Source organism: Rhinoraja longicauda, chromosome 3, assembly GCF_053455715.1.
Source record: "Rhinoraja longicauda isolate Sanriku21f chromosome 3, sRhiLon1.1, whole genome shotgun sequence".
Taxonomy (NCBI): domain Eukaryota; kingdom Metazoa; phylum Chordata; class Chondrichthyes; order Rajiformes; family Arhynchobatidae; genus Rhinoraja; species Rhinoraja longicauda.
The window spans coordinates 42,471,391-42,483,882 of record NC_135955.1 but is presented as its reverse complement, the minus strand read 5'-3'; the positions used below and the strand labels follow the sequence as shown (position 1 = coordinate 42,483,882).

The window sequence follows — 12,492 nt, the reverse complement described above, 5'->3', positions numbered from 1 at the left end:
GGTGTCCTTTAAATAATCGTACCTGCCTCTATAGCTTCCTTTAGTTTAGTTTAGCTTAGAGATACAGCGTGGAAACAGGTCCTTCGGCCCACCGAGTCCACGCTCACCAGTGATCCTCGTACACTACACACTAACACTATCCTACACACACCACGGACAATTTACAATTTTACCAAGCCAATTAACTTACAAACCTATACGTCTTTGGTGTGTGGGAGGAAACCGGAGCACCCGGAGATTGTCCCTAGTGTGTGTAGGATAGTATTAGTGTATGGGGAATCGCCGGTTTATGCAGACTCGGTGGGCTGAAGGGCCTGTCTCCGCACTGTAGTTCAAAACTAAACTACAGGTCTGGATCATGTCACACAAGCTAGTTTAATACATGGCACACCTTTATCATCATGTCCAATTACTCAGGATTACATACATTATTGTTTGTCCAAGAAAGAACTTACATGTTGGAACCATGGGAAAACGCGTCCCTTTGGACGGTAGCGGTTGTCGACAATGCTCAGCAGCGTCTCCACCACCATGGATATCCAATGCTTTGTTGGCAAGATATCAGCCCCAATCTGTACAAGTGATAATTCAGAGTGTAACCAGTGCACAGATAAAGACAATATATCCTGCATCTCCTCCCCTATCTTTTGATAATATATAAAATTTTAAGAAAACACTATAAAACACTTTACCCTTATATTAGAGGGGATAAATCAAATTATTATCAACGATGTAGAGGGTAGAACAGGGAACAGGCTACTTTAGATTTAATACAGGTAGTTCTGCTATAAGGCGTTTTCATAACACGAATTGGATATAGCCCAGTGATGAGGTGGGGAACATTATTTGCATTATGCAGCTGAATTGGTTAGAACCCAATTTTGATCAGGAACTAGAGAACCACATAAATGTTCCTTTATAAATTGACATGCAGGAAAAAGGCAATTTTGGATTTAAACAGAATATGGGGAAAATCATGTTTCCTCCCCCCCACCCTGTGTAGTAAACAAATGGTGTTAGCTGGTACTTGAAACATGGGTGCCACATAAATTGACAAGTAATTGCTTCTACTGACATTAGTACAATAAAGAATAAAAAACGTAACATACAGCCTATTTTTACCTTGCAATAATAAAATAAACTTATTGCTATCGAAAATCTTGAGGGACAAATAACTTTGTTATTGTGAATCTGGAACTCTCTAGCCATAACCCTCTTTCCCCGAACGACAAAATTGTTTTGATTTGCGATTTTCTTAGGAATATAACAATCGCAGAGCTACAGTGCCCTCCATCACGGTTGGGACAAAGACCCATCATTTATTTATTTGCCTCTGTACTCCACAATTTGAGATTTGTAAGAGAAAAAAAATCACATGTGGTTAAAGTGCACATTGTCAGATTTTAATAAAGGCCATTTTTATACATTTTGGTTTCACCATGTAGAAATTACAGCTGTGTTTATACATAGTCCCCTCATTTCAGGGCACCATAATGTTTGGGACACAGTAATGTCATGTAAATGAAAGTAATTATGCAATGACTGCTTGAAGTCTGCGATTCATGGACATCACCAGTTGCTGGGTGTCTTCTCTGGTGATGCTCTGTCAGGCCTGTATTGCAGCCATCTTTAGCTTATGCTTGTTTTGGGGGCTAGTTCCCTTCAGTTTTCTCTTCAGCATATAAAAGGCATCACTCTGATATGTTAATCTTCATTTCATCTGTCCACAAGACCTTTTTCCAGTACTGTGGTTGCTCTTTTAAGTAATTCTTAGCAAATTGTAACTTGGCCATCCTATTTTTGCAGCTAACCAGTGGTTTGCATCTTGCAGTATAGCCTCTGTATTTCTGTTCATGGAGTCTTCTGCGGACAGTGGTCATTGACAAATCCACACCCGACTCCTGAAGAGTTTTTCGGATCTGTTGGACAGGTGTTTGGGGATGTTTCTATATTATAGAGAGAATTCTTCTGTCATCAGCTGTGGAGGTCTTCCTTGGCCTGCGAGCCTCTTTGCAATTAGTAAGCTCACCAGTGCTCTCTTTCTTCTTAATGATGTTCCAAACAGTTGATTTTGGTAAGCCTGTTTGGCTGATGTCTCTAACAGTTTTATTCTTGTTTCTCAGTCTCATAATGGCTTCTTTGATTTTCATTGGCACAACTTTGGTCCTCATGTTGATAAAAAGCAATAAAAGTTTCCAAAGGTGGTGGAAAGACTGGGTGCTGAGAGCTCTTTTATACCTGCATTAAGGAGGCATTTAAACACACCTGAGCAATTACAAACACCTGTGAAGTCATTTGTCCCAAACATTATGGTGCCCTGAAATGTGGGGGACTATGTATAAACACAGCTGTAATTCTACATGGTGAAACCAATATATTTAGTACCCTTTAATAAAATCTGACAATGTGCACTTTAACCACATGTGATTTTTTTTCTGTTACAAATCTCAAATTGTGGAGTACAGAGGAAATAAATAAATGATGGGTCTTTGTCCCAAACATTATGGAGGACACTGTACCTGTTCTGAGCACCAAAAAAGGGTCAGAAAATAATAATTTTATCAAGGAGCTTAAAAGAAAGAGTGACTGTAATATGACAGAATTAAGTTCAAAGGTGCTGGAAGTTCATTCTGAAAACATGGTTTTGGAAACTGAAGGTCTGAGGGAGAGGTTGGCTGGGATAGATTGGAAAACTATATTAAAGTTGACAACTGATGGCAGCCATTAAAATAACACATAATTTGCAGCAAATATAAATTCCTTGATGGCACAAAGCCATATCAGCAAAACGCGTCCAATGAAGGATCAGAGGAGAAATTAAAGATGGTATTAATTTTAAGGAAAATGCTTATAAAGATGCAAGAAAGTCATAAAACATGAAGATTGGTAGTATTTTAAAATTTAACAAAAGATGTCCAAAAAATGACAGAAAGGAAAAATAAAGAGGGGGAACCAATGAGAAATATAAAAACAGATGTCCGGAACTTTTAAGGGCAAATACACAAAATGAAAACACTACCAAGGGCAAGTGCCAGAGACCCATGTTCAGTCTTGACATTGGGGTGCTGTCTGTGTGAAGCTTGCATGTTCTCCCTGAAACTTTTGCACATTTTTGTAGTAAGAGATAATACATTATTGTGTGGGTTTCCTCTGGGTGCTCTATTTTCCTCCTGCATCCCAAAGATTTGTAGGTATGTAGGTGAATTGGCCTCTATAAACTGCCCATAGTGTGATGGGAGTGGATACAAAAGTGGGATAACAAAACTAGTGTGAACAGGTGATCGATGGTTGGCATGGATACAGTGGGCCGAGAGCCTGTTACATGTTGTATCTTTCAATCAAAGGACCAAATGGCTTATTCCTGCTCCTATTTCTGATGTTCTCGTGAGAAATTTCATGTATTTCACTCTATATAAATTACGTATATACAATATACTAAAGCAGAAGGATATTCTTGATTACTAGATTTGTTGCCTGTTTACAAATTTTACTCCCCACCTGTTCTTTCTAATTTGGTGGCTAATGCAAGTCCTTTTCAATCCTCAGCATGAATGTCTGTGATGTCTGCTTTTTGAAAAACTGGGGTTTACTATGGGTTTGGGAGGACTGGGACCAAGGGTCAGAGGTGGGCCAATTGCATTATTTTAGCTCACTAAAAAAAAATCGATCCCCAAACGCTGAGAACAAAAAGATGCAATAATAGTTTCTGAAACCACCAGTGGAATATACCTACTTCAGGGGCATCGTTGACTTCGGATGGCAAGCTACTTTCATATTTGGCCACCGTCACAGCAAGTCCTGTTAAGGCAAGAATGGAATTTCCCTGCACAACTGGGCTGTCCCTGTTAACCAAACAGAAGATCAACAGGAAATCCACACATTTTTTTATTAAGCTACAACCATCATATATAGAAACCAGTCATTGTGCGATGGTTGATTGATCTTTGTGTTTGAGCTGAATGAATTACCCACTGCATCACAAAGATCCAAATCCAGGTAGACTGGAGGATTTAACGCCCTTTTCTCTGCCACAGCTCCAAGCCTTTGGGAAATAAGGATGGGCAACTTGAAATGCTCACAGGTATGAATCCCAACAAACATTCTGTCTGTAATTCAATTTCATTCCTCAAGCAGACAAAATAGCACATGTTTTCAGTAAGAGATTATACATTATTCACATAAAGCAGAAAAACACTTAGACATGGTTTGCTTAAAGCTGATAAAATGTGCTTAAAGGGGAATTCTACAAGTTTAACCATTTGACCAATATGTTGTAAATGAGAGTTAATAGCCTGGCATTGCAATAAACAAATATTACTAGCCATACTAGCTAGTGGGGAACACCGAAACAATTAGAATATTTAGTCAGAGGAAGTTTACGGGGAGGGAGGGGGGTGGGTTGGAACTGGTAGCAAGACCAGGACAAACCAAGGGTTGGCAAAAAATTACCTTAGGCAAGGAGGTTCCTTGATAGGTTGCCTGTTGGTTAGGAGTGATCCTAAGAGGGAGACATTGTTGCTAACTGTGGAACTGATTAACCAACTTTTAGCGGAGGAAAGGTGGAGGGGTGGGGGGGGGAAGGCAAGGTAGTAGGGAAAGTGAGGGGTACGGGGAGGCGTGTTTGTGGAGGTTTCTTAAAATTGGAAAATTCAACGTTTATTCAACTGTTATAAGTTACACAAGCGAAATATGAGCAATGAAGGAGGCCCAGGACAGTAAGGTCAGTATGGGAATGGGAAGGAGATTTAAAACAGTTAGCAACCGGGAGATCCAGTAGACTTTGGCAGACTGAGTGCAAGTGTAGAGCAAAACAGTCTTTGAGTCTATGCTTGATCTCGCCGATGTACAGGAGACCACATCGAGAACACCGGATGCTGTTCTCTCCAACCTCTCCCCAGGTTCATCAACCACCGGATGCTGATCTCCTGTGGTTGATGTACCTGGGGAGGGGGTGGTTTGGGTGGAAAGGGATGAGTGAACCAAGTAGTTGCGGAAGGAGCTGTCTCTGTGAAAGGCGGTAAGGGGTGGAGATGGGAAGATGTGATTCGTGGTGGGATCACTTTGGAGGTGATGGAAATGTGCGAGGATGATGTGTTGGACGTGAAGGCTGGTGGGGTGAAAGATGAGTGCCAGGGGAATTCTGTCCTTGTTGCGTCTGGAGGGAGGGGGAGTGAGAGTAGAACTACGGGACACAGAGGAGACACGTGTGAAGGACCCATCTATGACAGAAGGGGGGAAACCACATTCACCAAAGAATGAGGACATCTCAGAAGTCCTTGTATGGAAAACCTCATCTCAGGAGCAGATGCAGCAGGGATAGAGGAATTAAGAGTAGTGGATAACTTCTTTGCAATAGGCAGGGTGGGAAGAAGTGTAGCCCAGTAGGCTGTGGGAGTCGGTAAGTTTGTAGTTGATGTCAGTCAATAGCGTTCTGTGATGGAGACAGAGAGATGATAATATATAAAATTTTAAGAAAACACTATAAAACACTTTACCCTTATATTAGAGGGGATAAATCAAATTATTATCAATGATGTAGAGGGTAGAACAGGGAACAGGCTACTTTAGATTTAATACAGGTAGTTCTGCTATAAGGAGAGAGAAGAAAGGAGAGAGAGGTGAAAAGGATAGTCCGGGTGAATTTGAAAGCAGGGTGGATGTTAGTGGTGAACTTAATAAAGTACATTAGTTCTGCACGAGTGCAGAAGGTAGCCCTGATGCAGTCATCGATGTAGCGGAGAAAGATTTAAGGGATAGGGACAGTGTACACTTGGAATAAGGACTGTTCGACGTAACCAAGAAAAAGGCAGGCAAAGCTGGGGCCCATATGAGTGCCTGTGGCTGCATGTTTAGAGAAACTGAGGGGAGTCAAAGGAGAAGTTGTTGAGGGCGAGGACAAATGCCGCTAGATGGAGGAGAGCATTAGTGAAGGGAAATTGGTTGGTTCAAAGAAGAAAACGAGGGGCTTAAGACCTTCCTGGTTGGGGATGGAGGTGGAGTAGAACTGGATATCAATGGTAAAGATGAGTGAACAGGGGCCTGGAAATTAAAAGTTATTAAATAGTTGAAGCACATTTGAGGTGCCTTGTACAAAAGTTAGTAGAAATTGGACAAGGGGGGATAGGATAGAATCGAGGAATGTGGAGATAAGTTCAGTGAGGCATAAACAATGAGTCTGCCAGGACAGTTCTGTTTACGGATTTTGGGGAGGAGGTAGAAATGGGCTGTATGGGGTTGGGGAACGATAAGATTGGATAGGATTGGATAGGATACCTCTCGCCCCCCCCCCCCCCCCCCTTCTTCCATTAAAAGTGGATCCTAGCGAGTTGTGCGGTAGAAGGATCCTGGCCCGTGGCCTTACCCTATCTTCGCCTGCCGTGGATCCGGGAACCCACCCAGAAAGACCCAGTGGGCCACATGGCTAAAAGCAGAAAGATCCGGTGGGCTGTGGCCTTAAACCGCCGAGCCCAGCCCCTGTTCATCCCCCGAAAACTGGAGAACCGAAGAGGAGGGAGCCAGGTGGCGAGAAGCAAGACCTAGAGAAGTGAACCAGAGTCGTACATCATGCTTCTGGAGACGTCACTGGGGCACAGGGGTAGCCGGGCAAGGAGAAGCATGACGGTTCATGAACGATCCAGACAAAGGCAACGGCTGGAGGCCCTGCAGAAGCCGGGGGCTCGTATGCATCGGGCACCGCTCCATGAGCGCGGATCAAACTTTGGAAATGGCACCAAATCTGGTGACTCAAATTTTTTTTTACTGTGTTCTGCACATATGACTATAAAGCACCACTGAACCATTTAAAGTTGGTTAACCAGTTTCACTTTTTGCAAAGATGTATCCCTCTTGGGATCACACCATCCCGAGCCAACTGGCAGCCTATCAGGGAACACCACTGCCCAAGATCACCCTGCTTAGTCCTGGTCTTTAATTGCTTCAAGTTCCACCCCTCCCCCTGCACATACAATCAGTCTGAAGAAGGGTCTCAACCCGATACGTCACCTATTCCACTTTCTCCAGAGTTGCTATCTGACCTGCTGAGTTACTCCAGCATTGTGAGTCTATCTTTGGTAAAACCAGCATCTGCACTTCCTTTTTATTTCATTTCCTTATAACTCAGACATTTAAAAAAAAGAACATTATCATGTTATAAAACAACTTAGCTCACAAAGAAATATATATGCTGAGTAAAGGGGTTTTATTCGGAGAGGTGGGGCGGGCAAAAACACAAGAATCCAAATGAAAAAAGTGTGCTCAATAATGCAAGCTTTACTTACTTTGATGCTGATTTAACTACGTCAGTTAGCATGTCCCTGGCCCTGTTGAAGAGAAACAACAAAAATAATATCAAATTCCATAAATTATAGATGCCACAAATCTGAACCAAAATCAGAAAATGCTGGAAACACTCAGAAGGTAAGGTCGCATCTGTGGAAAGAGAACATGTTTGAGATCAAAGACCATTTGGCAGAACTGGGAAAGATATTTGATTAACAGTGATTTCCATCACTTTTACTGACCCTTCCACATTATTCTTAAATAAAAATTCTTCATTTATACGATAGAACTTTATTTAACCCAGGAGGGAAATTGGTCTGCCAACAGTCATAAAACACAACAATATACATGAACGTGAAATTAAAGTGATGAGTGGAAAGTCCAGGATTGGGGATGTGCAAAGATTGGGAAGGAGGTTGGAGGGGAGTCGGTCTACCACAACAGAAGAGGGAGGTGTTGTACAGTTTGAGAGCCACAGGAAAAAAGGATCTCCTGTGGCGTTCTGTGCTGCATCTTGGTGGAACCTGTCTGTTGCTGAAGGTGCTCCTCAGGTTGACCAGTGTGTCATGGAGAGGGTAAGCTGTAATGTACAAGATGCTCTGCAGTTTGAGGAGCATCCTCCACTCCAAGACCACCTCCAGTAAATCCAACTCCACCCCCAGGACGGGGCCTGCCTTCCTGATGAGCTTGTTAATTCTGTTGGCATCTGTGGCCTTCGCCCTGTTTTCCCAGCATACGGCAGCAAAGAAGATGGCACTGGCCACCAACGATTGATAGAATAAGAAGATAACTGCAGATGCTGGTACAAATCGAAGGTATTTATTCACAAAATGCTGGAGTAACTCAGCAGGTCAGGCAGCATCTCGGGAGAGAAGGAATGGGTGACGTTTCGGGTCGAGACCCTTCTTCAGACTGATTGATAGAATATCTGCAGCATTTTACTGCAGATGTTGAAAGAGTGGAGTCTCCTCAGAAAGTACAGACGTCTCTGTCCCTTCTTACACAGTGCCTCAGAGTTCCTGGACCAGTCCAGTTTATTGTCCAGGTAAACTCCAAGGTACTTGTACTCCTTGGTAAACTGCACATCCACACCCTTGATGGAGACTGGGGACAGTGGTGTTCCGCTCCTCCTAAGAACCACCACAAACTCCTTAGTCTTGTCAGCGTTGAGCCGCAGGTGATTCAGCCCACACCACTCAACAGAATCGTTGAGTACACCTCTGCATTCAGTTTCTATCCCCTCACTGATGCAGCCCACAATTGCAGAGGCATCCAAAAACTTCTGCATGTGGCAGGCGTCCTAGTTATATCTGAAGTCCGAGGTGTAGATGACGAACCGGAAGGGAGAGAGGACCGTCCCCTGTTGCTCACTACCATGTCCAAAACACAGTTCTGTAGCCTGATATACTGTGGTCGTCCAGTCAGGTAGTTGGTGATCCAGGACACCAATGGAGTATCCACCCGCATCTTCATCAGTTTGCACCCTAGCAATGCCTAGGGTGGGACGGTGTTAAAAGAGCTGGAGAAGTTAAAAAAACATGACTCTCACAGTTCTTCCCGGCTTATCCAGGTGAGCATAGGAATAATGGAACCGGTTGATGATGGCGTCCTCAACCCCCACCTTTGTTTGGTAAGCGAACTGCAGGGGGTCCAGGTAAGGTTTAACCAGGGGTCGTAGGTGAGTGTGCACCAGCCTCTCCAGGGACTTCACGATGTGTGAGGTTGGCGCCACCGGTCTGTAGACATTGGAGGAGTTGGGACACATCCTCTTTGGTACAGGAACCAGGCAGGATGTCTTCCACATCACTGGAGCCCTCTCCAGGCTCAGCTCAGATTGAAGATATGCTGGAGTACTCTGCACAACTGGCTGGCACACACCTTGAATACCTTAGGGCTGACACCATCAGGACCCGTGGCTTTGCCTGGGCGGAGTCTGCTCAGCCTTGATGGTCAGGTGCGACAAAGAAAGGGCAGAGAGAGTGGACCAGGGGGATTGAGGGGGAAAGTTTGTTGAGGTGCAGGGAGGATGGTGGGCCCCCTCTATTACTAGTATAGTAGTATACTACTACATCTTCTACATATACATTCTATCAACTTTTTTTAGGAGCTTGAGAGACTTAAAGTAACACAAGCTCCAGTTCTGCATATTCTAGTCAATGAAAATACCACATTTGCAGCTCGTCTTCACAAGCTTCACATATTCAAAAACTAAGCAGCAGAGAATTAGGTGCAATATAGAGTGTCTGCTGGATACGTTGAGTTATGACTTGCATGACATTTTCTTTTTACAAAGACACAAGGGAAGAGACATGCTCAAAGTGATCACTAATGTGTCTGAAATGCTTAAAAATCCTTAGTTGGTGCATGTCATAATGAAAAATGTGTGATAAAGGAATCTGCAGGATTAATGCACTTGGTGGAGCTAGATGGGTTACATCAAGTAATATTTTCCCATTTTAATGTCCAATGAAAAAAATGGGAAGAATTAGCAGGAATCAGTTGCAACATTAGTATTTCTGGAAATTCCAACTGCAACAAATTATACTACATTTATAAGGTGACATGCGAGTACTGCTGCTCAAGGTATAAAGTAAATAAGTCGATAGCTAGATAAATAATTACACCATTAAACATTTCCTACCAGAGCCAGGAAATGAACTGCTTGTACTGGAGCTCCTCTGGATCATCTTTCCCATGCTTCTGCTGCATCTCCAGCTCGGCCTGTCTCCCCTATAGACAAAGTCATCAATCAACAGCGTCATCCCACAATGAAACTATTAGCAATCAATGAGCACAGGCAAGAGGAAGTTGTATATCAGTTCACACTGAGAAAGGAATTGTGCTTGTAGTAAATTTAAAGTAAGACACCTATTTATAAAGTGAACCAGTGTGGAGCAATTTCCTAAAACCCTCCACTCTTAAGCAAGTGCCAACACTCCAGGTGGAAATGTAGGGGCACCAATTTATCGGATAAGATACACCAACACCTTTCCGCAATTATTTGTGCAGAGGTGCACAGCATGCTCTGATCTTGCTTTAACTCCATCAAATGGCTTCAGCTCAGCTTGAACGCTTGGCCCAATGTCAGTCTAAGACCAGGAATGAGCTTTTCTAGAACTCAGGGCAGATGGTAGACCTCCCAAAACACACTCAGTTGAATATGGAGTGGGAATTAACATAGACATAGACATAGAAAATAGGTGCAGGAGGAGGCCATTCGGCCCTTCGAGCCAGCACCACCATTCATGGTGAACAAGGCTGATCGTCCCCAATCAATACGTGCCTGCCTTCTCCCCATATCCCTTGATTCCACTAGCCCCTAGAGCTCTATCAAATTTTCTCTTAAATCCATCCAGTGATGGGAAACAGAATGAGGAAAATCTCCACTCCAAGGTCCTGCTATTATGTCCTTATGCTCGTCTCGTGAGGAAATACTTGGATTCCATCGTGTCTGCAGGTTATGTCTGTTCATATGATTTATTGCTTTTGTGATAATGGTGAGTAACATTTGAAACCTTGGCATCCCACTTGGTCCCAAGCAAAATTCACCTTCCCTTGACGGAGAATACCTGCTTTTAGCCCCATCGTGTTCTATGTCCGAAAGCTTTCCATTTCTCTTCCTGCCTTTAGGTCACTTAAATACAATTGGCGTCGACTTCTGCAGTTATGAGGGATGCTTCAAGATGCACATAGATGCTAAATAAATGCAACTTATTTTTGCTCTAAATTTAGCTTCATTTCAATTGTTATCTGCTGGAATAAGGAACTACCGCAACAGTTACGTTTTAGTCTGAAGATGGGTCCCACCCCGAAAGGTCACTTATCCACGTTCTCCAGAGATGTTACCTGATCTGCTGAATTACTTCAGCGCTTTGTGTTAAGTTAGTTTTAGAAAGCAGATACTGCCAAGAAAGTAATTAATAAGTGAAAGTGTCAAATCAAAATCAAGTACAAGCTATTGATGTAAAAAAACAGAAAATAGGTGGGAAGACTACATGGAACTGTACAGCACAGGAAATGCTCGTTCAGCCCATGATGTCTGTGCTGACCATGATAAACTAATCCCTTCCGCTTGCACATGTTCAAAAAATACTTCAGACTACTTCAAAAATAATTGTTAGGTATTCACTGAAAATCTACAGGAAAAGTAGAGCTAGGGACTCCAGGAAACTGCCACCATGGATAAACCAAATCAAAGCTCAAAGTCGATACATCAAATGTTATGAATTAGCTGGCTTCGGCTGCAATTGCTTTCAGTGATCACCAGGCAAAGGAGGGAATGTACAGATGGTTCTTCAATACTACCGAGCAACCTCAGCGGATACTGCACCTGGCCTTTAGATCAGGTGTCGACAGTACTGAGGATATTGATCATTGCCAATGAAGTTCAATCACATGAGTGGGACAAATGGGGGGAGATGGTCAAAAGTTGCTCAAAAGCCTTAGAAAAGCGATGTCAAGTGTGCTTTAAAGAGCAGAACTGGAGAGACTCACCACAGTTTTGGGGAGTTCTTCGGACCTGTTCTATGGAGAACTTGCTTATTTGGACTTTCTTGTAATCTTTTTCCTCAACATTTAGTAAAATGGCTGTAGAGTCAGTCCTGTCAATAATCTGCTCAAATCAATGAACTACTCTCATTCTGTTGGATATTTAAAATTATAAAGGAATAGAGCTGTTGGCACTTTGCCAGGAATGTGGTGGTTGCACTCATTGATGGCGAGTGGCTCGTTTTGGCCAACTTTGTATAATAGCTACTGTTTTTCCCATGAGACCTGGAAAAACTCCCTTCAACTCAAAACCCAGAAAGGAATAAGCTTCTTATTAAGGGGATGAGCAGGGAAGTAAGTATGTGAAAAGAAAAGGAAGAAAAACATGAATTATTCATTAAAGTCAGAAAAAACCCTCTAAATTTAACACACCTCTCAATTAAAATACACAAAATTTTGTGCAAATATATATTTTGAGTGGAAATTAATCAAACCTCTTCTTGCCGACACAAGGAATTTGAAAGGATGAGCTAATATATGGAGATACATAAACAATAGGCTCCAACCTAGCCATATGAAATCAAACCAATAAAATTAACAAACCAAGGGCAAATAAAGCAACCACAGAACATTTGGTGCAATTAATGATTATTTAATTATGTAATTACTACAGCCTGCAGACAAATCTGACAATGTGTTTGCCTGGTACTACAGGATTGCTGTGGG

The 12,492-nt window shown here is 42.7% G+C and overlaps 1 protein-coding gene across 3 annotated transcripts in view; it reads right to left on the bottom strand.

Moving 5' to 3' along the window:
• focad (focadhesin) overlaps positions 1-12,492 on the bottom strand; it is a 195,048-nt gene that overhangs the window by 61,687 nt on the left and 120,869 nt on the right. For all 3 annotated transcript variants that reach the window (XM_078396041.1, XM_078396039.1, XM_078396040.1), the window contains exons 23-26: positions 9,920-10,008; positions 7,278-7,319; positions 3,734-3,842; positions 456-572 (exon numbers count right to left, since the gene is read on the bottom strand). In XM_078396041.1, coding sequence (XP_078252167.1) covers positions 456-572; positions 3,734-3,842; positions 7,278-7,319; positions 9,920-10,008 — 357 coding nt within the window. The remainder of the gene's footprint in view (positions 1-455; positions 573-3,733; positions 3,843-7,277; positions 7,320-9,919; positions 10,009-12,492) is intronic.